General features: G+C 40.6%; 2 protein-coding genes across 9 annotated transcripts in view; one reads left to right on the top strand and one right to left on the bottom strand.

Moving 5' to 3' along the window:
- The window catches only part of fam76b (family with sequence similarity 76 member B), an 80,828-nt gene extending 68,259 nt beyond the window's left edge, over positions 1–12,569 (bottom strand). For 5 of the 6 annotated variants that reach the window (XM_059646538.1, XM_048532491.2, XM_048532494.2 and 2 more), the window contains exons 1-3: positions 12,251–12,569; positions 3,135–3,199; positions 2,991–3,045 (exon numbers count right to left, since the gene is read on the bottom strand). In XM_059646538.1, the coding sequence (XP_059502521.1) occupies positions 2,991–3,045; positions 3,135–3,199; positions 12,251–12,331 (201 nt within the window). In that variant the 5' untranslated portion in view covers positions 12,332–12,569. The remainder of the gene's footprint in view (positions 1–2,990; positions 3,046–3,134; positions 3,200–12,250) is intronic. The other variant, XM_048532492.2, reaches the window with a different exon arrangement.
- Positions 12,570–12,719: 150 nt separating this feature from the next.
- Positions 12,720–26,406, top strand: part of LOC125453378 (centrosomal protein of 57 kDa-like) — a 29,021-nt gene continuing 15,334 nt past the window's right edge. For all 3 annotated transcript variants that reach the window (XM_059646537.1, XM_059646536.1, XM_059646535.1), the window contains exons 1-4: positions 12,720–13,139; positions 23,431–23,587; positions 24,727–24,906; positions 25,230–25,351. In XM_059646537.1, the coding sequence (XP_059502520.1) occupies positions 13,113–13,139; positions 23,431–23,587; positions 24,727–24,906; positions 25,230–25,351 (486 nt within the window). In that variant the 5' untranslated portion in view covers positions 12,720–13,112. The remainder of the gene's footprint in view (positions 13,140–23,430; positions 23,588–24,726; positions 24,907–25,229; positions 25,352–26,406) is intronic.

Raw genomic sequence — 26,406 nt, 5'->3', positions numbered from 1 at the left:
AAAACCTGGGAGTTACAGACTAGTAAGTAACTTACCACAGACGTTAAGTTTAATAAGATTCTGAGGGATACAATACACTGGCATTTAAAAAGACAGGGTTTGATTAGGCTTTGTGTGCGAGAGATCATGCCTGACAAATTTGTTAGAGTTCTTTGATGAAGTGACCAGTAAGATTGATGACGGCACGGCGGTAGACGTAGTCTATATGGATTTCCAAGGCGGCCTTGATAAGCTTCCACATGGTAGGCTGCTCTGGAAGGTTAGATTGCATGGTATCCAGGGAAAGTTGGCAAATTGGTACACAATTGGCTTGACAGCACAATGCAGTGTAGTAGTGGAAGGATGCTTTTCAGACTGGAGAACTGTGACTAATGGTGACCCTCAGGAGTTGGTCCTGGACTCACTGCTGTTTGTTATCTATACAATGACTTGGATGAGACTGTATAAAGCATGTTTAGTAAGTTTGTAGATGACACTGAAATAGGCAGTATAGTGGACAGCGAGGAAGATTATCAGAAATTGCAGCAGGATCTTGATCAGCAGGGGAAGTGGACCAAGAAATGGCCAATGGAGTTGAGTACAGATCAGTGCGAGGTGCTGCATTTTGTAAAGTTAAATCAAGATAAGAATTTCATGCTGAGCAGTAGGGCCTTAAGGAACATAGTGGAACAGAGGGACCTTGGAGTTCATGTGTACGGTTCTCTGAAAGTGGAGTCACAGGTAGGCAGGGCAGTGAAGAAGGCTTTTGGTGTACTGGCCTTCATCAGTCAGGGCACTGAGTATAGAAGTTGGGAAGTTGTGCTGCAGGTGTACAGAACATTGGTGAGGTTGCACTTGAAATAATGCGTTCAGTTTGGGTCACCTTGCCATAGGAAGGATGTCGGTAAACTAGAATGAGTGCACAAGAAACTTACAAGGGCGTTGCCAGGACTCAACGGACAGAGTTATAGACAGTGGTTGGACAAGCTAGGACTTTTTCTTTACAGCAGAGGAGACTGACGGTGGATCTTATAGAAGTATATAAAGATCATGAGAGGCATGGACAGGGCAATTGCCAGGGTAACTTTTTTTACCGAGGGTTGGGGAAATCGAGGGCTAGAGGGCATCAATTTTAAGGCAAGAGGGGAAAGAATGCATGGGAACCAGAGGGGCAACTTTTTAAAAAAAAGACAGTTGTTTACAACACATTAACAACATTTAAAAGGCATTTGGGCAAACAGATGGCCCAGTGCAGGGAAATGGGGTTAGTGTGAAAGGGCATTTTGATTGGCATGGACCAGTTTGGGATGAAGGGCCTGTCTCTACACTGTAGCACTTTATAACTATGAAATTGGTGGCTTATTTGTAATGTATCAGTGTTGATTTAGTTCAAACAGTAACAGAATGGTTTCAAAGAATCTCAACAGTGCAGATGGAGGTCATTTGACCCCTCGAGCCAGTAATACCTTCTGAAGAGCATGTCATCTCACCCAGACTCAGTCCTTTGCTGTAACCCCACATTTACCAAGGTTTATCCATCTAATCTAAACCTCCCTGCACACTACAGGGCAATTTTGCATTACTAATCCACCTAACCTGCACATCTTTGGACTGTGGGAAGAAATCAGAGCACGTGGCAGAAATCCACGCAGACAAGAGCATGCAAACTCCACACATAAGTAACCCAAGGCTGGAATCAAACCAAGTCTAGATCCATGGCACTGTGAGGCAGCAACACTAACCACTATGCCACTGTTTCAATATATCATTTATATTAAAATAAAAAGCAAAAGCACATCTTTGGAATCGAGGTGTGTCCAAGCAGTTCTGGCTCAACATCCTAGATCTTCAAGCTGGAACTGGGAACGTTATTTTGAACACTGATCACAGAAAATGAAAAAACAGGACCACTTCCATCAATTCTATTGTTCAAATTAACTGAGTGCAATAAACCTCAAAATGAGGAGTGCAGGAAAATCTACATACAAGTCACACACCCAAGCTATTGTTCCAGTAAGTAATGAGCTCAAATGTTCCAAGTTTATTTGAAAAGCCATGGAGAGACAATTTTTTTGGGGGATGGGGGCATGGGAGGGGATGCGAACGTGACGTGAATGCTGCATTAGGAGGGCTAGTCAGGGTCAGTGGGAATGATCTGAAGAGTTTTCAGGGATGGGACACTGACAAAAATCAAGTTGTATGGTACACAGCAGTTAGATTAAACTCTTTCGATTATGTTCTGTTACTACACAAGTACACCAGAACCTCCAAATTGGAGTTGGACATTTTTTCGAGAAGGTACTGGAGACCAGGACAATCACCCACCGACATTTTTTAAAAAAAAGTGATGATTGTTCTTGGAAGGACATTCATATGTTAAGGTTTAAAAATAAATATTTCATAACGTTATCAGCAAATGTTCTTGCTTCATGGAGTTTACACCAATAATGGCAGTGTAAAGAACATTATTTTGAGCTGCACGGGGCTTACTTGACAATCAGCCATCAATTTTGTGGGCTTAAAATGAAGTAGAAATATCACTCTTCAGAATAAACTATTTGTCTCTCTCAACCCATTTGATGAAAGGCAGTCAAATGTAGCCTTCCAGGACCTTAGTCAGCTCTATATTCATGAAATGAAAGTCATCTAAAATTTTTGGCTGGCAAAATTGACTAATAATTACCACTGGCTAGTTGTGTTGAGCAACATGACTAATTCTCTCACAAACTCAACCTGTAGACATAATTTGAAACAGCAAGATAAATTAAAGCAAGCTCTAAAATGAAAAACTGGAAGAAAAGCCAAGCATACTCTGCTTACCCTGCTCAAACTCTGCTCAAACTCAAAAGCTGGATAGCAGCCGTACTGCAGCAGCACATAAATAATTTACTAGTAGAAATTTCACTACTAAATACTAAAATATTAATAATTGTCCCAGTAACAAAATTTAGGACCTGCAAGTTCTTGCAATCCATGTTATTAAAGCATCACAAAACATCACATCAACTTACTGTTCCAAACTGCTTCACATTCTGTGCACATTTCTTGCATATTGTGTTGGTTTTGCTGCACAAAATAAGAAACCCATAATTCAGAAAAGGTTAAGATTTCAAATGGGCACAGAACTAAATGAAAGCATGTTACTGTAACTGTACCTTTCTTGTTGGAATTCAGTTCTGCAGTATGTACACTTGACTACAGGATGTGCTATCCGACACTCCTTTTTTGGAAGATAAACAAAGCACTCAGTCAAATATGACAACATTTTTCAAAGCACATTAAAACAATGTATGACACTGATATATCAGATCATTTCAGGGAAATATCAGATCAAAAAAAAACTTAAAGCAGTAGATTTTAAACATTGGTTGAAAAGAGGAAAGGTACAGGTAGTGATGGAATTCCAGAACCTGAGCTTAGATAACCAATGGCACAGTTACCAATGCTAAAACAGTTGTAAATGGAAAGGTATAACAGTGCAGAATTAAAGCAGACATCCACTGGCTGTGTATTGGAGGAGATTACAAAGTTAGGTAACAGGAAGGGAGGAAATTTCACAATCCAGACACTACTTCACAAAAACACATTAGGTCAGCAAACCCAAAAGGTGAGACAGGAAACACTGCTGGGAGCTAAGGCATAGGCAGCAGGAGCTTTGGATGACCTCTGGTTTATGGTAGAATGTGGGAGACCAGCTTGGAGAACGTTGGAATACTTAAGCCTACAAATGTTGAAGGCATGCCTAGAGGTAGCAGCAGCTATGTTGAGATAGGGGTGAAGTTGAGCGACATTACTTGGGTGAAAAAGGTCTTATAAATGGCAAATAAGAGGTCAGCGGCTCATCAGGAGCAGATACGACATCAAGGTTGTTAACACGCTGACCTAACCACAGACTGTTAGCAGAGAGAGGAATGGGGTCAATAACTAGCAAAAAAAAAATGTTTTTGCCCATGAAATAAATTAACTGCGTTATCTGACTATGGGTGCAAAGAGAAAATATAGTTTCAATTTGTCACATTAATACCTTGTAGGTTGAAACAATAAGTTACCTTGACTACTGCAGGTATAGGACAAAGAAAAAGATACATATGATCTACCTCTAAAGAATGGAGTTTATTTCTGCAATAAATGTATTTGATACCTAATAAACCACAAAGAAACATAGTATTTTAATTGAAAACATGTTAAAACAGCATTTTAAATAACTTGGAGCTTCAATTGCCAATATTAAAAATAGTCAGCTTTAAAATACTAAAATCATATAATTAAGCAAATGAACAAGTTGAAGGAATGATTTATTGCAAACAGTTCAGAAGTTCGAAGTGATGAATACGGATGGCCTGTCCTGGACTTCCCATGTTGACAGTCAAGGCAGCACAACAATGCCTCCTCTTCCTCAAGCAGCTCAGGAAATTTGGCATGTCCATAAAAAGGTACCTCACCAACTTCTACAGATGCGTCATTGAAAGCATACTGTCCGGATGCATATTGGCCTGGCATGGGAACTGCTCTGTCGAGGACTGTAAGAAACTACAGAAGATGCTTTGCACAGCCCAGACCATCGTGGGAACCAACTTCCATCCACGGACTCCACTTACATGATATGCTGCTACGGAAAAGGCTGCCAACATCACAGACCCATTGCACCCAGATAATGATCTGCTACAATGTCTTCCATCAGGCAGAAAATACAGAAGCCCGAACACTCGCATGCACAGGTTCAGGAACTGCTTCTTCCCAGCCGTCAGACTGATGAATGGACTCTCCAGCCTCAAAATAATACTGATCTTGCTATGTTGATTTTGCCTAGCGGATGCCCTGTGCAAGGTAACCTGTATGCCTCTAAGCGGCACAGTGGCTCAGTGGTTAGCACTGCAGCCTCACAGCACCAGGGACCCGGGTTCGATTCCAGTCTCAGGCGACTGTCTGTGTGGAGTTTGCACATTCTCCCCGTGTCTGCGTGGATTTCCTCCAGGTGCTCCGGTTTCCTCCCAGAATCCAAAGATGTGCTGGTTAGGTGGATCGGCCATGCTAAATTGCCAATAGTGTTCAGGGGTGTGTGGGTTATAGGGGAATGGGTCTGGGTTGGATGCTTCAAGGGGTGGTGCGGACTTGTTAGGACGAAGGGCCTGTTTCCACACTGTAGGGAATCTAATCCAAGTCTTTTTGATCTGTACATCCTTTGCTTACTATGATCTGCATGTACCGCTCGTAAACAAAGCTTTACACTGTATTTTGGTACACATGACAATAGATTTTTAAAAAATCAAGCAAGCAGCTCTGCACCTCTCAAAAGAGCCACATCGTCAATAAATTATTACAAATTTTTCTCACTGCTCCAATCGGAGGCCAGTGCAGCAAGCTAGTAAACAAATTACTTAGTAGAAACTGTAATAAAAATTCCCAAACTCTGGGTTGTAAACACCAAAAGAATTGCCTCTAGAAGCGAGGCCGTACAGTCCGAAGGTTCTGACAGAAGAATCTCAGAAGCCTGGATTGATGCAAACAAGACCAAAGCACCCTTTAACTCAGAAGCCACTTATAAGAGCAAGTTTGAGTGTGTCTGGGTTGTTTATGCATGACTTGGCACTGGCAAGCAGCAACCCAGTAATAAACACAAAATGCTGGAGAAAATGAGCATCCACAGAGGGAGAAACACAGATAATAGAATCCGATGTTTCTTTATTCAGAAGGAAAGAGGAGAAGAGAATGTGATGGGTTTTAAGCACAACTCAGACACTGACTAAACACAAAAAAAAACTCATGTGGCTGAACTGGATTGAAATTTCACTATATTTCTAGACTTACAGTTTGTTGGTACAGGCTGTGGATGGAACTGTTTCATGGGGCACCAGTAACAAGACAAAAAAAAACGAAAGTGTGAAGAGGAGAGAGGCTGGTGAGTGAGTGCAGGTGAGTGCAGTGAATTTGGAAAAAGAAAGCAGAGTGTGACAAACTGCCTAGGAACAGGAAACACTCAATATTTTAGTATTCGGGAGGTGGTTGCTGCTGTTAAGTAAATGCAGTTGGAGGGGGCAGATTTGAATGTTAGCAGGTCGAGTATGTGCACAACAGTGAAAGCAGAAAACAAGAGGTGCTAACTGAAGGTATTTGGCATGCATGTTTTCACTGGTCACAGTATTGTAAGGTATTTCTGCTATAATGTGTTTCGTTAATGTGAATTGGCTGTAAAGCGATTGATGAATAGTGGACGCAGTTTGGATAATGAAAACTTTCTACTTGTGTAGCGATTTTTTATAGCACGAGAGCACAGAAGATCGCAAAAATTGCATTATAACAGAAATACCTGTACAGAGGTTGGAACGCTATGTTACAGCTACACAAGTATTTGTCCTATAACACAATAATTATGTTCTTGTGTGACCTCGTACTGTAGAAGGGAGTTATAGAAAAAAAAAATCACTATACTGTACGAAGTTCACGTAATCAAAACAGCGGCCACTATTCAATTGTGTTACAGCCAATTCACATTAATGAAACATGCACTATAGCAGAAATATCCATACAAGACATTGAAAAGGCCACAGCTTGAGCACTGCATACAATTCTGGTCAACCTGCTATGGGAAGAATGTTATTAAACAGGAAAAGGTGCCCCAAAACAAAAAAAAAATTACAAAGGATGTTGCTGGACTGGAGAGTTTGAGCTATGGGGAGGAGGCTGGACAGGTGATATGTTTTTCTCCAGAGAGCCAAAGGCTGAGGGGTGACCTTACGGAGGCTTATAAAATCATGAGGGCCATAGATAAGGTGAATATTGAGGTCCTGAGAGGCAACTTAACACATAACTGCATGTACGGAACAAGCTGCTAGAAGAAGTGGCAGAGGAGTGTACAATTACAACAAGTTGGGCAGCACTGCTGTCTCATTGCGCCAGGGACCCAGGTTAGATTCCACCCTCTGTGGAGTTTGCGCATTCTCCACGTGTCTGTGTGGGTTTCCTCCCACAGTCAAAGATGTGCCGACTAGGTGGATCGACCGTGTTAAACTGCCCACAGTGTTCAGGGATGTATAGATTGGGCGGGTTCTAGGGAAAGGGTCAGGATGGGATGCTGTGAGGGTCAGTATGGACTTGTTGGACCGGTTTCCACACTGTATGATACTCTACAAAGTAAAAGAAAATTTGGACTGGTGCATGAATAAGAAAGACGTGGACCAAATGCAGGCAAATAGAGTTCAGTTTAGGAAATCTGGTTGGCATGGAAATGTTGGGCCAACGGGTCTGTTTCCATGCTGTATCACTTTATGTGGGTTTGGGGGTGCAGACAGGATGGGAAGCGATCTGAGACCTGTACAATTACATGAAGTATCACTCTTACAAGGTATTTTAAAAGTAAATTGTACATGTGAAAATCCGAATGACATTGTACCCTTCCATTTGTAGTTAAAGTTCAGGTGTAAACAATGTGGCATTCTTACGGTTCTGGTGTTGCTGGTGAAATCACATGAATTTTCATGTGTTAAAATGAAGTCACATTGGAATTGAGTATGTGAAACACTTTACTAAAATGCACAAGATCAGGTTTTAATTATTTATTAAATTATGAATTTAGTTTAATTTTATTCAATTCAGTTTGGAATTTGAAAGTCATCATTTAATTGGTTTTTAATGAGAAAACCTGCCCATGCAAAGCTCTATGAAAAAAAAACATGATTTTAAATAAGTTATACCCTCAAAAGGGTATGGAAGATGTACTGGGATGATGGTGTCGTTGCTGGCTAAGCAGCCTGTCCCAATTACTCAAACAGCAGTTCAGAGTCAACATATTTCTGTAGGTCTGGAGTCACAGATCAGGTAATGGCTGTTTCCTTCTCGAAAGCACATTAGTGAACCAGATGGGTTTTTCCCAACAATCAGCAAAGGATTCATAGTCTTCTTTAGAATCTTTTATCCAGATATTTTATTGAATACAAATTCCACCATCTGTCATGGCAGGATTCGAATGTGGGTCTCCAGAACATTATCTAGGTCTCTGAATTAACAGTCCAGCAATAATACTACTAAGCCATTGCCTCTCCTTGACAGTTTAAAGTTTTCCAAATTATGCAAAACTTGATAATTTAGTGAGATACTAAATGACTTCAAGGTGGCAGAATCAACAGGCACCACTTAATGTGAACTTATTTTTTGAAGGATCAACATTGAGAGACTGTGTTACAAATGTAGTTACAACTAATTTGAATATAGATTATATGTATAGGACAGATTTTATTGAGGCCTGGGCAACACAGGCGATAGCAAGATGTGTGGCAGAATCAGAAGTCCTGCAAGTCCGAAATGTATAAAGAGAGAGCATTCTCATTGAAAAACATAGGATTCTTAAAGGGGGGTTGACAGGGTAAATGCCAAGAGGACATTTCCCCTCATTGGAGAGTCTAGAATCAGAAGGCATAGTCTTGGATTAGTGGGCACCAAATTAAGAAGAGGAATTTCTTTTGTCAGATGGAAGTTTGCCTTTGGAGCTGCCCCACAGCTCTCTATGGCAAGAGAGTCTTTGTGTATATTTAAGTTTGAGATAGTTATAGATTCTTGATCAGTAGGACAATCAAAGGTTGCAAGGAAAAGTCAGGAAAGTGAACAAGGAATACCAGATCAGTCATGAACCTACTGAATGGAAGAGCAGGCTTAAGGGGCCCAACAGCCTATTGCTGCTCTTATTCTTTATGGGCTACCCTGATGAAGGAGGATCTCACTTTTATGCCTTTGCTGAGTGATGTGGTGTCTCTCTCACTGGCAGTGATGAGCAGCAATTACAGGGGATTAATGAAGTGCCATATCACAATGTGACGCATTAACATAATTTCACATCTTATCAAATGTGCCAAACAAGCTAGATATCAACAAATCTCAACACGGAAATCAGAGCAGGTACTTGGTTACTTCAGCTTACTTCTTGCTTCAAACGACCCCAGATGTAGCAGCCACGCACACCAAACATCCACAGGCATAGCATCCAACATGCATCAAGAACTCTCACAGCACTTCAATTCTGCACCAGCAACTATCCCTTTAATGTTGGTGTAACGACATGATGTACTCAGAGACACATACTAACTTGGACCAGACCAGGCTGCATTTCCGGTGTCTTCACTTGCTCTGAGCTTATCTAGATGCTCACAGCATCCGTGCCTTGCAATGTCTTGCGTTATGTTTATGTGCTTTGCCTCCTCAGCCTGTACTACCAGATTCCTATTACTTCTGTCTTGCCATGCAGTTTTGCACAAACACAAACAAAGAAAGCTCGTCATAGTTGTTGGCAGCACTAAGTCAAATCAAGGAGGATAAGGTTTGCTCATTGGTCCTGGCACAGCATGTCAAGGGTAGCCTCCAATACCAGTCCAGGGGCTTGGACACGAAAACATCAGAATCAGGGCAAACGTTAGGCAGTGTACCACTCATCCTGGCTCTCTGTCCTTCTTGCCCACCGAAATGAGAGAGGCAGTATTAAAGGGACATGAAAGGGGGTGGCCTCCCATTGTCGGTTCTAGAAAAGAGATGGCCACCAGACTGTAGAACAGGCTTTTAAAGGATGGTGCAGGCACAGTGATACTGGTCTTTGGCAGACAGTGAGTGGGAGAAGTCGTTCTGGGAGCTGCACACAGTAAGTTAGTCAGAGAATCAGATGGAAGATGCACCACAAGGCCAAGGCAGGTAGTTATTGAGACATGGTTGGCAAGATATGGCAAGTAGTTTCACTGGCCAGAATCTCTCAAAAAAATAGTATGCAATTGAATTGAACCCCTTGTGTCAGTTTAAGAACATATTTAACAGTTCAACAAAAAAAAAGCTGTTATAATCATTTGACTGGACTTGGCAATAACCTCCCAGAAACATCTTAGAAGTCAAAGTCAAGATGACTAACACCATGAACGTACCTCCCGGTGGATCTGGAATGCTAATTATTATGTTGTTAGTACTTGCTAAAGAAATCAATTAAAAGACAAAAAAAACCTACCTAACAAAATTGTAAGTTGCAGCTATCAGACAAGGTGATGCTAATGACTTACCACTTAGCCAATTTAACCTTCCCTAGAGGTTATCTGCAACGTCAACCTTTGTCTCAAGGGTAACTGTTTCTCTGCCTCCAGAAGCCTTAAATTACACTTCCATAGTACTAAATTCAAATACCTTTTACACCATATAATTGCGAAACAGGAGTTAGTTCAAGGCTCAGCTCTATTCTAGAAACATCTAACAAGCCCAATACCCCCAAGTCTGGGTTACAAAATAAAAGCCTGTAAAGAACAGCCAACCATGTGCATTTGTGTCTTCTGAAAGCTGTTCCTTCAAAACAGTCAAACAGAAAAGTTACTTTTCAAACAAAAACAATCACTCTCAAGTATAGGCTGATCAGTTACAGAAAAATTGGTTCAAATAAATTGATCACTTCCTTCAACTTACTGACCAGTGCACTGCACAAATTTGACGTTAAGAATTTTCTGGCTAAGACATTTTTCATGTCAAGAACTTTATGAATCTTACAAATTAAATGGTGTCAAATATTTTGCCTGTATTAAATCATTGTAACAGCATGTGTTTCACAAGTCAAAATGAAGGAGCAAAATTTGTCAAAGAAGGAAGTGATCAATTTATACAACTAAAAATAGGAGACCAAGTCAAGGCCCAAATTATTTATATACTTGAAAGTCTTAACTCTGTTTAGTGAAGTCTGTTGTTGAAATCTGATAAATCAGCGATACATAAAACTCATCACACATATCATATCTGCAATATATCTCTCCTATAAATCTACCATGTGTTACTTGGGGCATTTTCAACTTCATACACCAAAGTAAAAATCCATTGCAAAAAATGATGACTGGCATTCAAGACAATCATGCATCACCCTGGTCACAACATTAGATGTGTGCTGAAAAATAAACATTTACAAAGGCGGCAGGATGGCAAATGAAAACTGTGCACTTTTCAATCATATACCATGAAAACAATCATGGTGCAGCAGGAACTTTCCTTTGGAAAAGAATATGGAAGCTGGATGTTATCCACTTTAAATTTTTAAGACATGTAGATCTAGTCAAGTATTCAGATCTTTTCACATCATGGCATCCAATACAATTATTGCATAATTAACACTAACAAACAATAAATGATCCTTGAAAGCTAATAAAGTAATTGATAGGATTGAGAATGGAAACAAAGACTTTTAGGGCATTTTAAAAATTTCAGACACATTTTACTCAAAATGGTTTCTTACTCAACAGATGCTTCTAGACCTGCTGACTTCACTTTTAATTTCAGATCTCCAGCATTTCATTTTAAAAATTGTTGTTCAGGTCTCAGTTGGGTACCATGTTTTAACAATGATGTTAAGATTTTAAAGGGAACACTGGAAATGAAATAGAAAGATGTCAGAAACTGGGATTACTCTCTCTAGAGAACAGAGAAGGTTGAGAAAAGTTTTAGTAAATGCATTCAAAATCATCCAGGGATGCAAAGAGTAAAGGAGAAAAAAAGTGTTTCCACTAGCAGGTAAGTTAGCATCTGAAGGGCCTAGATTAAATATTAAATGGCAAAATAGTGGGAATTTGATTAAAATACTGCCTAAAAGGGCAGAAGCAAACAAAAAATTGAAATGTATACTTAAAAGGACACAGTACATTTCCCAGTCTTCATGAAACCAAGTATGTCACTTTTCCAGTACAAACAAGATAGCAAAATTGTCACATCACTGAAGAGAGATGGGGACAATTGTTTACACTAGGGACCTAAATATCTGCATTTAGAGAATAATTAATTTTTCATTTCATATTCTGGATCTTTCAGTGCATGACAATCAAGACCTTCTAACTTGTTGAATTTTCCATTAGAATTTCTTAGATAATCTAGAAAGTCTTTGAAATCTATTATACATAGTCCTCCCCCTTGTGGAGTTTGTCAAAGGTCGGAACAGCAAAACAGCCTCAAATCTTATAGATTCAAAATAATCACTGGATGAAGTGACAGTAAGACACAAAAAGAGAATGGCAGTAGCAAAGAATATTGGGGAAAGTGAACCAGTATTGATGGGAAAAGGTTCGAACAGTGCCATGACCAGCTACCACTCGAGTGAAGCTCAAAACAAGTTTACTGCCCGGCGTCTTCCGCATTGGGCAGGGCCTGCTAAGTGAGAACCAGCAAGTGGATTGGCCACAGCACAACGTACTTGGCCGGATTTTGGATCAAATAAATACAAATAACAAACAGCAGTATAACTCATTTCCGGCGGTTAGTGCTGACGTTTACTACAAACCTTACATAGCTGCTGGCCCTGGGAAAGGTCCTCAAACGGGTATCGCTGGTGGCATTTGGTACAAGCGTAAAGCGCGGCCATTATTTCAAATACCAATCAATAGGCGCAACCGGCCGCTCTGGCTTCAACGCGTTGCGGGCTTCCTGACGCGAGTAGGAATCGAAACCCAGGCTTATCAAGACGAAAGAATTTTGTTTCCTGGTCTATTCCCCACCCCCCACGAAAATAAAAACACAAAATAAAAAATAATTTATAAAATCGCACTTCCTCGCGTCACACCATACAGACAGCCAACATCAGAAATCAGACGCAAAAAATCCGGAGCATTCAGCCAATCAGAGAACTCTGTGGGGGAGCGTATGAAACGGGCAAACCAATGAAGAGGTGGTTTCATATTATCACGCGCGGCTACCAATGGAAAGTGACAGTTAGAGGCAGCGGCGCGTGGACGAACCCGGATTTAAAATGACCACGTGATAGCAGTGGAGGAGCTGAGCTGCGCGCTGATGATGGGTCCAGCAGGTTTTGTGATTGTGATTGTTTCGTAGGGTTCGTTTCCCTATCTAGTATCTTCCTTTGGAGTTTTTAGACAGAGAGAAAATTGAAGAGGCACAAATAAATCCCCTAAAGTCCCCCCTTCTATTGACAAAACCTACCTTTTTTTAAACAATGACAGCGGCCAATTAGCCGGTTCCACCAATGAGGTGACGGGGCTGCGGCTGGCGGCCCAACCCCCCCCTCGAAAGGCCTCAAATGGTGGCCTCGGTTGTAATGGCTTTTCCGTTCCAGTTTTCAGCGTGGTTGTTTTCTGGGCTTTGTTTGTTGATTATTTATAAACAATAGCATATTCGACTACCCGGATATGGCAACCGATTCTAGGAACAGAAGGGTGAGGCGCTCACTTATTAACTCTGTCAAACGTGACTAACCACGTCGTACTAATGGAAGGGTCCGTTATGTGAGAACCTATAGTTTCTTGTATTTCGATACTTTGTGCTCCTTCTTGTAGCTCTAAGTAGCCAAGCTATGTGGCCTCGAGTCAAAATGGTCTTGTTTAATGTCGTTAATGAGCCACTCAGTATATCTTACATTATGTAAACGCTTCTCTAACGGTATTTCATACCTTTGCGTTAACGGTTTGAGTTCTTTTAATAATTAAAGATTCTTTCACACACACCCCCCCCCCGCCTCCGTCTTGAGACTCGCCCCAGTATTGATACGTAAAGTGAACTTCGTCACGTGGATTTAGAACACTTTTTTTGTTTTAGTTTGAAGTTTTAACATTAACTACGATAATCCTTATGATGCTAAACCACGGCAAAGTGCCGCCTGTAGATTGTGTGGTATAAGGGCTTTGAAGTTTGCATTTATTTTCCAGAAATATGCTTAACATTTGAATTTATTGTCATGTGTACTTTTACAAGAAAAGATACAATGAAAATTGTTGTAAGTTGCTTTACTGTGGCGCCCGTATTAGTGACTGAAGTCATACTTAAACTTAGAAGTAACAGTCATGTGCATATAAAGCATTTCTATTTAAGATTCTGACAATGACTTTCAACGTTCCTCCTTTATTACACGCCCACCGTTTGATACTGCAATAAACTTTCAACACGCATGACACTCATGGTCTATGTCAGAGTACAACCTGAGGGGGTTGCTGTTTTCCAGTACTTGGTGTACAATGACTCTAAGGCCTGAGGTGGTAACTTTTTTCCCCGTAATGTCTCTGTAGTTGCCAACCCAGATCTTAGGGTGAGCCTTGGTAATAATCATGGATCTTGGAATATGCCAGTTGGCAACCTTCTGTTGTGAAGTGTTTTGCACTGGAAGACCAGCAAGTTGGTCAGAACACTCTAGGAGCAGTTGATGTCTATTGTTCTGTCCCTGGGAGCTGTCTGTAGAGCATGACTCATGTCTTAAAACAAAGAACAACACAGTACAGGCCCTTCTGCCCACAATGTTGTGCTGAACTTTTACCCTAAACCTAAGGTCTATCTTACCTCAGGAGTAGACCAGTCAGCCATTTGAGCCCGTGCCACCATTCAATGTGATCATGCAATATCAGTATCCTGTTCCCACCTTCTCTGCATATCCGTTGAGCCTTTAGTTGCAAGGGCCCTGTCCCGCTGCTTGCAAACGTCGTCATGAACTAGCACCAAAAGTTTTCTGTGAGAGAGAATTCCACAAGTTCACAACTGAGTGAAGAAATTCTTCTTCATATCTGTTCTACATGGTTTACCCCTTTTATTCTTAGACGGTGTCCCCTAGTTCTGGACTGCCCCCCCCCCAAATATCAGGAACATTCTTTCCACATCTAGCCTGTCCAGTCCCATCAGGATTTTATTTCTGAGATCACTCTCATTTTCTAAAACCCACAAGCCCTGTTGATCTGGTTTTTCCTGATATGTCAGTTCTTCCATCCCAAGAATCGCTAGATTCCCACAATAGCAATAGCAATAGTATCCTTCCTCAGACTGGGAGACCAAAACTGTGTGCACTACTCAAGATGATGGAGCCTCACCAAGGCCTGTATAACTGCAGCATTACTTCTCTTCTCCTATACTCACATCCTGACACTATGACAAAAGCTATTATCTGTCCAGACCTCTTGCAAAGACACAGCCCACCACACAGTAGACCATAGTCACTTACCCTACCACTGCTATCTTTAAGCGCAAAATGTAGAGAGGTTGAGAATCTGGAATGTGTAGGAAAGAAGTATCTGGGATGGCCTTTCTCACCACCAGTAGGATTTTTTTTTTTGTCATGGTACTTTGAAAATTCTGATACATTCTGGCAAATGAGTTTGTCAGCCTGCTCTTGGAAATTGTTTATAGGATCTACTCCTTTTCTCATGGTGGGCGTTGCATATGGACCATTTGCCTGGTGAACTGGTGATCAAAGGTATTTTCTGCACAAGCTCTTCACTTGTTCCTTGCAGTAATAATATGGTCCAAATGCTTGGAGTGTTCAGTAGCAATGTAGCTACGCCTATCTTCTCAACATTGTAGGAATGTGGAACTTGAACATCTAGTGATTGCTGTTTGCAAGCACGACTGTCTCGAGCACAAGATATAGAAGACGTCATAAGTTCCTAATCTGTCGTCGTTTTGCTACATGGAATTTTGTCAGTGGCTGCTGCAACTAACGTAACTTACAAGTTGAAAGGCCAATGATGAGTGTTTACAGAGTGATAAAGAACATGATGAAAATTGTGAGGTTATGCATTTTGACAGAAAGAATAGAGAAGCTGAATACTATTATTGAAATGGAGAAAGACTGGAAAATTTCAGCATGGGGATTTGGGAATCCAACAATATGTTGGCATTCAAATTGAGTAGGTAATAGTGACATAAATGGACTACTGGCTGTTATTTTAGAGGCTGGAGTACAAAAATAGGAAGAGGTGACAAGGTGTCAGAGCTGGATGAGCACAGTAGGACAAACAGCATCAGAGGAGTAGGAAAGCTGAAGTTTCAGGTCTAGACCCTTCTTCAGGAGGAAAAAAAGAAAATTTGTGCTAAAACTACAAAAGGTACTCATCACTATACAAGTGAAATATTGTGATTTGATTTGGTCCCCTTTTGTAAGGAGAGAGTGATGATAGCACTCCAGGCAGTCCAGAAGAAGTTCTCTTGGTTGATTCTGGGTATGGAGGTATTTTCTTAGAGTCTGAATAGGTTGGCCTATACTCATTTGAAGTTTGTATGAATGAAATATTCAAGATTCTTGGGACCCTTAACAAGAAAGCTGCTGAGAGGTTTTCCCCTTGTGGGAAAGAGGGTGGCATCGGACTAAGAGGTCAACTGTGAGGAAGAATTTCTTTCGAGGATAGTGAATTCTGAAGAGCTGTTGAGGCTGCGTTGTGATGAATAATCAAGTTTGAGACAGACAAACTTTTGATCAGTTGCAAAAATTAGAACATTTAGGGGATAAGAGGAGTTGAGAATTATTAAATTGGCCAACTTGGTCACAGGTGGAGCAGACTCAATGGGCCAAATGACTTGCTCTGTTCCTGTTGTCTTAGTCTTGTGAATTACAGTTCTAGGAGCCTTAGTTACAAGGACAAAAGTGAACGTTGCTTTTTCAGAATTTTACGGCTATTGTATAGTCACAAGAATGAGACAAAAGAAAGCATAAACCTTTGAACTCTGAAAAAGAACACTAAATAGTACTTTGGCAAGCATATCAGTTTGCTAGCTAACTCCTAAAGTGAGTAATGGATTTTGATCAGAGGCCTAAAAACATCTTAGTTGCCAACTGACTCACTAATGGACTACATAACGTGTACAAAACTAATGACTTTTCCAAGTTAGCTAACTACAGGAGTTAGTGAGGGCTTTAAACTAAACTTAGTTTTTAGGAAGGGGGTGGGGGGCTGGCGGTAAGGGTTAGAAGGAATGAGGCAAACCGAGGGGTAGAGTTGAAGCATGAGAGCAAAATATTAAATGGGAAATGAGGGTCAGAATTGTAGGTATTTTGTTCTGTCCCTTCCTAAGATGCCACCAGATGCCAAGGCTTGGATCTTACAAATGTAAGAAAGACACAACTAGACTGTCTGTATGAGTGCACATAATATTCAAAAGTAAATGAATTTATGGCATACATCAAAGTAAATAAAATGATTTGCCACTGTAGAGGTCTGGAGGCAAAATTTTGAGAACTCCATCTTGATTATCAAGAGCAACCAGATAAAAGTTGAGGGGCATGTGCTGATTGTCAGAGATAGCATTGATGCACGAGTTGGATGATCTTGGTTTAGGAGGTCAGGATGTATACTAAGTTGCTAGTGGAAGTGGTCCATAGGCATTAATATTAACCCCTAACATTAACAACAATTAGGGCAAAGTATATAAGAACAACTATTGGGTGCTTGTTATGAAAGGGTGACAGTCATCTGTGATTTTAAACTTTATGTAAATTGGAAAACTAATTGACAATGATAACCTAGATGAGTAGTTCATAAAATGCTTTTGAGAAAGCTTCTGAGAGCAGCATGTTCTGAAATCAATTAGAGAACATATTATATCAACCCAAGCCTTCTGTATTGAGACAAAACTAATGACTTTAGAGCCATGTAACCCTAGACAACAGCCAACGGAGTTTGAATTTTACATCCCACTTGAAAGGGGTAGAGCATGTCGAAAAATAGTGTTTTAAACTTGTATAAAGGTAATTAACTCTGCTTTCAGGCCTGCATAGCTCAAGTGAACTAGGATACATGTCTAAGGAGAGATCAGTAGAGAACCAGTCGCAGATGTTTAAGACTATATTTTAAAGTATGTATTCCTATTGTGAGCAAAATTCCAGGACAGGTAATCATCTATAGTTAACTATAATAGTTCAGAAAGCTTCGTGCAAAGGTGAATGGCAGATCAGACGAATGGTCAGAATTATATTGTGATCAGGCAAGACTGAGAAGGCATAGCAAAATGCAGGGGATGGGGGCAATCGAAATGTGGAGCTGGTTTAAGGAACAGATATTGCATGTCCTTGACAGGTATGTCCCTGTCAAGCAGGGAGGAAGCGCTAAGGTAAGGGAACCGTGGTTTCCTAAAGAAATTGTATATCTTGTTTAAGTAGAAGAGGGAGGCTTATGTGACGATGAGACGAGATGGTTCAGATGAGGCGATGGAGATTTACAGATTAGCTAGGAAGGATTTAAGGAGAGTTAAGAGCAAGGAGGGGACATGAGCAGACATCAGCAAGTAGAATAAAGGAGAACCGTAAAGCTTTCTATAGGTATATGACGAATAAGAGGATGACTAGGGTTGGAATAGGGCTAGTCCAAAGACAGAAGTGGGAAGTTGTGTGTGGACCCTGTGGAGATCGGAGAGGTGCTAAATGAATATTTCTCATCTGTTTTCACTGAGGAACAGGATAATATTGTAGAGGAGATGAGTGAGTTATGGGCGACTAGAATTGAAAGGATTAAGGTTAGTAAGGTGGAGGTGTTAGCAAATCTGGAAGGTGTGAAGGTAGATAAATTCCCTGGGCTGGATGGGATTTTTCCAAGGATTGTCTAGGAAGCTAGGGAGGAGGTGGCCTTGATCTTTGAGTCCTCGTTGTCTACAGCTGTAGTACCAGAGGACTGGAGGATTGCAAATGTTGTGCCCTTGTTCAAGATGGGCAGTAGGGATGACCCGGGTAATTATAGACCTGTGAGCCTTACGTCTTGTTGTAGGAAAGGTTTTTTGGAAAGGATTATGAGAGGATTTATAATCATCTAGCAAGCAACAATTTGATTGGAGATAGTCAGCATGGATTCGTCAAGCACGGGTCGTGTCTCTCAAACCTCGTTGAGTTTTTTGAGAAGGTGACCAAGCGTGTGGATGAGGGAAGGGCAGTTGACATGGTGTACATGGACTTCAGTAAAGCCTTTGATAAGGTTCCACATGGTAGGCTATTGGAGAAAATAGAGGCACGGGATTGAGGGAGATTTCGCCGTTTGGATTAGAAACTGGCTTTCTGTAAGAAGGCAACGAGTGGTGGTTGATGGAAAATATTCAGCCTAGAGTCAGTGGTGTTTCTCAAGGATCTGTTTTGGGACCATTGCTGTTTATCATTTTTATAAATGACTTTGGACACCAGGCATAGGTGTCTGGGTTAGTTAGTTTGCAGATGACACTAAAGTCGGTAGAGTGGTGGACAGTGTGGAAGAATGTTGCAGGGAGATTTGGATAAGCTGCAGAATTGGGCTGAAAGGTGGCAAATGGAGTTTAATACGGATAAGTACTAGAAAGTATTATTTAAAGAGAGAGCTCAGAAGAGCCAGGAGGAGACATGAGAAGTTGTTGGCGGATAGGATCAGGGTAAACCCTAAGCCTTTCTATAGGCATTTAAGGAATAAAAGAATGATGAAAGTAAGATTAGGCCCAATCAAGGATAGTAGTGGAAAGTTGTGTGCGCAGTCAGATGAGATAGGGCAAGCGCTAAATGAATATTTTTCAACAGTATTCACTCAAGAAAATGACAATGTTGTCGTGGAGAATACTGAGATACAGGCTACTAGACTAGGTGGGTTTGAGGTTCACAAGGAAGAGGTATTAGAAGTCCTTCAGAGGGTGAAGACAGAAGTCCCCTGGGCCGGATGGGATTTATCCCCGGATCCTCTGGGAAGCCAGGGAGGAGATTGCCGAGCCTTTGGCATTGATCTTTAACTCGTCATTGTCTACAGGAATAGTGCCAGATGACTGGAGGATAGCAAATGTGGTTCCCCTGTTCAAGAAGGGGAGTAAAGACAACCCTGGTAATTATAGACCAGTGAGCCTTACCTCAGTTCTTGGTAGAGTGTTGGGAAAGGTTATAAGGGATAGGATTTATAATCATCTAGAAAAGAATAAATTGATTATGGGTAGTCAGCACGGTTTTGTGAAGGGAAGGTCGTACCTCACAAACCTTATTGAGTTCTTTGAGAAGGTGACCAAACAGGTAGATGAGAGTAAACCAGTTGATGTGGTGTATGTGGATTTCAGCAAGGCGTTTGATAAGGTTCCCCACAATAGCCTATTGTACAAAATGTGGAGGAATGGAATTGTGGGAGATATAGCAGTTTGGATCGGAAATTGGTTTGCTGAAAGAAGACAGAGGGTGGTAGTTGATGGGAAATGTTCATCCTGGAGACCAGTTACTAGTGGTATACCGCAAGGGTCGGTGTTGGGTCCACTGCTGTTTGTCATTTTTATAAATGACCTGGATGAGGGCGTAGAAGGATGGGTTAGTAAATTTGCAGACGACACTAAGCTCGGTGGAGTTGTAGATAGTGACGAAAGATGCTGTTGGTTGAAGAGAGACATAGATAAGCTGCAGAGTTGGGCTGAGGTGGCAAAAGGAGTTTAATGCAGACAAGTGTGAGGTGATGCACTTTGGTAGGAGTAACCAGAAGGCAAAGTACAGGGCTAATGGTAAGATTCTTAGAGGTGTAGATGAGCAGAGAGGTCTCGGTGTCCATGTACACAGATCCTTGAAAGTTGCCACCCAGGCTGACAGGGCTGTTAAGAAGGCATACAGTGTTTTCTCTTTTATTAATAGAGGGATCGAGTTCCAGAACCAAGAGGTTATGGTGAAGCTGTACAAAACTCTGGTGCGGCCGCACTTGGAGTATTGTGTGCAATTCTGGTCACTGCATTATAAGAATGATGTGGAAGCTTTGGAAAGTGTGCAGAGGAGATTTACTAGGATGTTGCCTGGTATGGAGGGAAGGTCTGACGAGGAAAGGCTGAGGGACTTCAGGCTGTTTTCATTAGAGAGAAGGTGGTTGAGAGGTGACTTAATTGAAGCATATAAAATAATCAGAGGGTTAGATAGGGTGGATAGGGAGAGCCTTTTTCCTAGGATGGTGACGGCGAGCACGAGGGGGCAGCTTTAAATTGAGGGGTGATAGATATAGGACAGATGTTAGAGGTAGTTTCTTTACTCGGACAGCATTAAGGGAATGGAACGCTTTGCCTGCAACAGTAGTAGATTCGCCAACTTTAGGTACATTTAAGTAGTCATTGGACAAGCATATGGACGTATATGGAATAGTGTAGGTTAGATGGGCTTGAGATTGGTATGACAGGTCGGCACAACATCGAGGGCCGAAGGGCCTGTACTGTGCTGTAACGTTCTATGTTCTATAAGTGTGCGGTGATTCACTTTGGGAAGAATAAAAGGAAGGCAGAATACCGGGTCAATGGAAAGATTCTTGGTAGTGTCGATATGCAGAGGGATCTTGGTGTCCATGTACATAGATCCCTGAAAGTTGCCACCCAGGTTGATAGCGCTGTTCAGAAGGCTTACGGTGTGTTAGGCTTTATTGGTAGAGGGATTGAGTTCTGGAGCCGTGAAGTCATTGCAACTTTACAAAACGTTAGTGCAGCCTCACTTGGAATATTGTGTGCAGTTTTGGTCGCCCCATTACAGGAAGGATGTGGATGCATTGGAAAAGGTGCAGAGGCGATTTACCAGGATGTTGCCTGGTTTGGAACGCAGGCCCTATGAAGAAAGGCTGAGGGACTTGGGTCTGTTCTCATTGGAGAGAAGGAGGCTAAGAGGGGATTTAATAGAGACGTACAAGACGATCAGAGGATTAGATAGGGTGGACAGTGAGAGTCTTTTTCCGAGGATGATGACATCAGCTTGTACAAGGGGGCATAGCTACAAATTGAGGGTGATATGTTTTAAGACAGATGCCAGAGGCAGGTTCTTTACTCAGTGGTAAGGGCATGGAATACCCTGCCTGCCAGTGTAGTTAACTTAGCCACATTTGGGGCATTTAAACAGTCTTTGGATAAGCATATGGATAATGATGGGATAATGTAGGGGGAGGGGCTTAGGTTAGTTCGCAGGTCAGCGCAATATTGAGGGCCAAAGGTCCTGTTCTGCGCTGTTCTATATAAAGAACAAAATGACCAAACAGTTAACTGGAGCAAGAAAGAAATTGGATATAACTGAAAGCTGCCAAGAAGCACACACTGCCCATCTTATTCATTTCTATGATATTTAAAGAAGAGTAAATTTAAATGAGTAGACCTCTAGAGAGTATGAATAGGAGTTAATAGTTTTAAAAAATAAAGGCAGATGTCATGAACGTGTACATGTCCTCAATATAACTTGTCACTGTCAGACATGGAATGATTTAAGGACATTTGTAACGTTGAGTAATTGAAATCTTATTTTAACCTCCAGACTGTTGTTTCTTTCTTTTGCATTTTTAAATGTTTGATCTCACTCAGTCTAATTATAGTTAAAAAATTTTTAGTTTTCAGAGCAGGGTACTGGAGCAGTGAGGCTGTGATGTGAGCAGCACACTGCACACGTCTGTTGCCAAAATGGATGCTAGCTTCCTCTTCTAGGTATATGGCGATGAACCAAAAGAAATTTCAGGAAAAACTGAGCAGATCTGGCAGTATCTGTGAAGTGAAATTAAAGTCAATGTTTCTGAGATGACCCTACCTCAGAACTGGGGTGGAACCACAGAATGGTGCAACTTTGAGCCAGTGTGATTCACTGCTGTTGGAGAGAGAGGTTGAGAGTATGCCTGTGTGGATTTTGGGATGTGGTGAGAGCAGCAGTCTGGGACAATAAACATCAGAGATATTTGATCTTGGGTGGATTCAAAGCCTGAGGAATAAAACTTGGGTTGGAATCATTGAATGTAAGTACTAGTGTGGTGATGAGATCATTTAAAATCTTTTAGGCATGTGGTATTCAATATGGAATCTTGGAAAGTTTATATTTTAAACTTCTTTGGTAAAATTAATAGGCAGGTATGGAAGTTAATTGTTATTTGACCAAGAAAAGTGTTTGGGGCTTCAGGCAGTCAGAAGGCAGAGATTGACATTTCCAGCACTTAAGTTTGATGTTAGTGTGCTAATGTAAAATTGTCCAGTGGCTTGCATTTTTGTTAATGATGGAACAGGTGTGAACACTTCAGAAAGCTGAAAATGGAGGAGAATGTGTTTTGCATCATGCTGGAGGTGATGGAAAAAGCAAAATTGTTTATTGAATATGGAGGCTGGTGGGATAGATAAGAGGAGTCTTGACATCTTTTCGGATGGAGGAGAATAGACGAGCAGAAGTATGAGAAAGAGAGATTTGGGTGAGTGTGCTAATCTTCACTGGCCAAAAACAATGGCACATCAGAAATAGAGATGTTGCAATGCCATAACAGATGTGATATAATCTCTCTTTCCGAAAGCTTTTAAATTGGTTACATTTACTTTACATACGTTTCTGGAATTGTGTTTAGCTTCCATTCTTGAAGGTTGTTGGACAAAACCAAACACTCAAAGATAATATGCAGGAGTTTTACATAGCAATGCAATAAAAGGTTTTGACTAAACTGAGTTTAGGGTTTTTCTAAACATTACACGCTGTGCAAGTATAACAAAGTAACCTACTCAGTTGAGCTAGAACTGTTTTGCCTTATTCTCTCGATTCCACTTATAACATTGCGGCTTGAGTACCTGTTATGCTCAATGTGGAATGTGAGTAATTCAATATATTTAGTTCTATGCTTTGCACTTTTCTATACAGTGACAAGTGCACCCTAAAAAATATTGCCCTGGTCTAATTCTATGGAACTGCTTTCCTAACCTCTGCCTACAATGAATTATGTTCAAATCCTATTCAACGCAACTGGCATCTCAAATGACTTGATCTGTTAAATCACATTTTTTATTCTACACTTACAGCCTTGTTCAGATGGAAATTTTCAAGTATTAACAACACCTGATAGCTCGTCTGAACCATCATTTGCTGTATACCCAATAGACAAGCCCTTCCTAAATCCTGACTTAGGCCAATCCTCTGAAAAGACTGTTGTTGCATATTCTGAGAGCAATAGCAGAGGTATGTAATCAGAAGATTATTATATAATCTGTAATCCATTTATCCAGTGTTTTTATACTTTTGTGTCTGAATGTAGTGAATTAAGACTTGGTCTGTATCATTTTGACATGAATAAATTTGAACAACTTATTCCAATACTCATACTGTAAAACTAAATTACAATATTATGAAGCAGTGTATCAGAGAACCTGATCTAATCAATTAGTCAATAATAATAATATTCTACCAGCTTTCTGAAGTACTTGCTATAACTGAATACTAACGTAGAATCCCTACAGTGCGGAAGCAGGCCAATCAGCCCAACAAGCCCACAATGCCCCTTTGAAGAGCATCCCACCCAAAACTATCCCATTATCTTTTCCCTGTAACTCTGTCCCATAGCTAATCCACCTAACATGCAGATGCCTGGACACTATGGGCAATTTTAGCATGGTCAGTCTACCTAACCTGCACGTCGTTTAGACTGTAGGAGGAAATATCAAGACCAGGCAGAAACTCATTCAGACACTGGGAGAATGTTTGGAGTTTGCACACAGTTGCACAAGGGTAGAATCAAACCCGAGTGTGTGGCGCTGTGAGGCAGCAGTGCTAATCACTCAGCCACCATGCTGCCCCAAAGAAAGGACTGTGATGCGTTGGCCAGGCAACTTCACATTTCCTGCACTGCACTCCATCCGCCAGATTAACCCACTTGTTTAGGGTATTTATGTTCCTATGTACCCTTCACAACTTAGTTCTTTCAATTTTTATTGGGTATGAAACTGTGGATTTTGCAAATCAGAAACAAAAACAGAAGTTACTAGGAAAAGCTCAGTAGGTCCGGCAGCTGCTTTGAAGAGAAATCAGAGTTAACGTTTCGGGTCTGGTGACTCTTCCTCAACTGATAGTAGCTAGGGAAACGATCGTAAGGCAAAACCACTAATCCTTCTGTTCTTGTAGCTTCATCTCATTATGTGCTGTAATATTTTGGAGGGAGGGTGGAAATCATAATGTATAAGCCAATGTTTCTTTCAAGCTAACTTTTATAAATTAATACTTTCACATTTAAATTCTTGGAAATACATGCTAATGATGTTTATTTGAATACACCTATCAAGATTGACTTTGACTTTGATTCTGCTTTTGACATTTTAATTTAGCTGTACTTTCAGCATTAAGAAATCTTCAGGAGAAAATTCGTAGGTTGGAGGTGGAGCGAACACAAGCGGAGGAAAACTTGAAACGGATGTCCAAAGTTGCAGCTGAGGGCAAAAACATCTTGGATAAGAGCCAGCAAAAAGAAGGCATTGCAGAGCTAGAAGTGGCACAACATAGTCAAGGTTTGTCCAAATGGTTTCTTATTTGGAACATTCAAAACTAAAATCTGGCTCTTTTTCCTCCATCTATAGGAAGCTGAATATTTATAATATGTAATCCTGATAGTTATGGGCAGGTATCCATCTGCTAATGTATTGTTTTGTTTTAAAACTGTTAGTCTGGAAACAACAGACTTTTGTGCATTTCCCACTTATCTGAATTATAATATTTTGTTTAGGTACTGTGGATAGAAAATTGTGATATTAAAAAATTAGTTCGTAATATCCTACCAATTAAGCTTAGCTTTGAATCTGAGGAAAATGTTAACTCAATTTTTAATCTCCAGCATTGGCAGCACAGTTGTCAGCAGCAGAATCCCGTTGTAACATTCTGGAAAAGCAGTTGGAATATATGCGAAAAATGGTGCAGAATGCTGAACAGGGGAGAGAGATGGCATTGCAGAGACAGGTAATGGTGAAGTTATCAAGCAGATCAAAAATGCAAACCCAAACTATTCGGGCTGACCCTCTTATGATCACTCAGTAGGAATTGGTGACTGCTTTTTATACGAGAATGAAGATTTACCATGTCTGAACTTGAATGTGTACCTCCCAGCACTTGACCTTCTCTGTAAGTGGATGCAGTATCAAAGTGACTCGATTTGGATGTCAGGTGTTCTGGCGCCACCTTTTGTGGAGAGAAACTGGGTTAGTGTTTCAAGTCCTATATGGCTTCAGAGTTCTGAACTTCTCTGGCATTTTCTGTATGTTTCATATTTCCAGCATTTAGAGTATTTTGCTTCACCTTGATCCTACAATGCCTAACTTCTTCATCTTGCAGAAACAGATTTCTCAAGATAGCAACATATACTAGCTGATTTTGAAAATGCCTCAGACTAGTTGATTTTACTACTTTCATACTTGGAAAATATTTAAAGGTTGGAAAGCCTTTAGGTATTTTACTACAAATTGTTTGAACTTCTGCTTAATTCAAGAAAATTTATTGTAGCTAGATTTTAAGTTTTTTTTTGGGTTTTCTTTTCTTGACATAGGTATGCCAAAAATTATTTGACTTCAAGAATGCAATTGTTTCCTAGTTTTTCTGTATCCAATTTCTCAATGTTGTACTGTTTCTTTTTAAGCTTTAAATAATGGTTCTAAGGTCCTTTTTAGAAAGGACTGTGTTGGAAAAGGCAGTAAAGCCGCAATACTGATAAATACTACTTGCCATATTGAGAAATATTCAAACCAATAATGGAAATGCTATGGTTGGAATAGATGAACAGAAAATAATTCCAGTCTCTGGGAGTTACATTATCGATTTTTGGATACTAGTGGAGATTAAAGAAGCTTAATGCCAAAACAATGTAGATATAGTGGGAAGGTAATTTCCAGATCAGGTGGTGGAAGCGAAACAACTAGAATAGTCAAATTGGCAACTTTTTTAAAGTTGGAAAAATGCATTTTTTAAGTGAAAGAGCTAGTCATATTAATTTTAATGAGGATTAACCATAATGTAAAGCA

This window comes from Stegostoma tigrinum, chromosome 6 (genome assembly GCF_030684315.1).
Source record: "Stegostoma tigrinum isolate sSteTig4 chromosome 6, sSteTig4.hap1, whole genome shotgun sequence".
NCBI lineage: Eukaryota > Metazoa > Chordata > Chondrichthyes > Orectolobiformes > Stegostomatidae > Stegostoma > Stegostoma tigrinum.
This window is presented reverse-complemented; position numbering and strand designations above follow the sequence as displayed.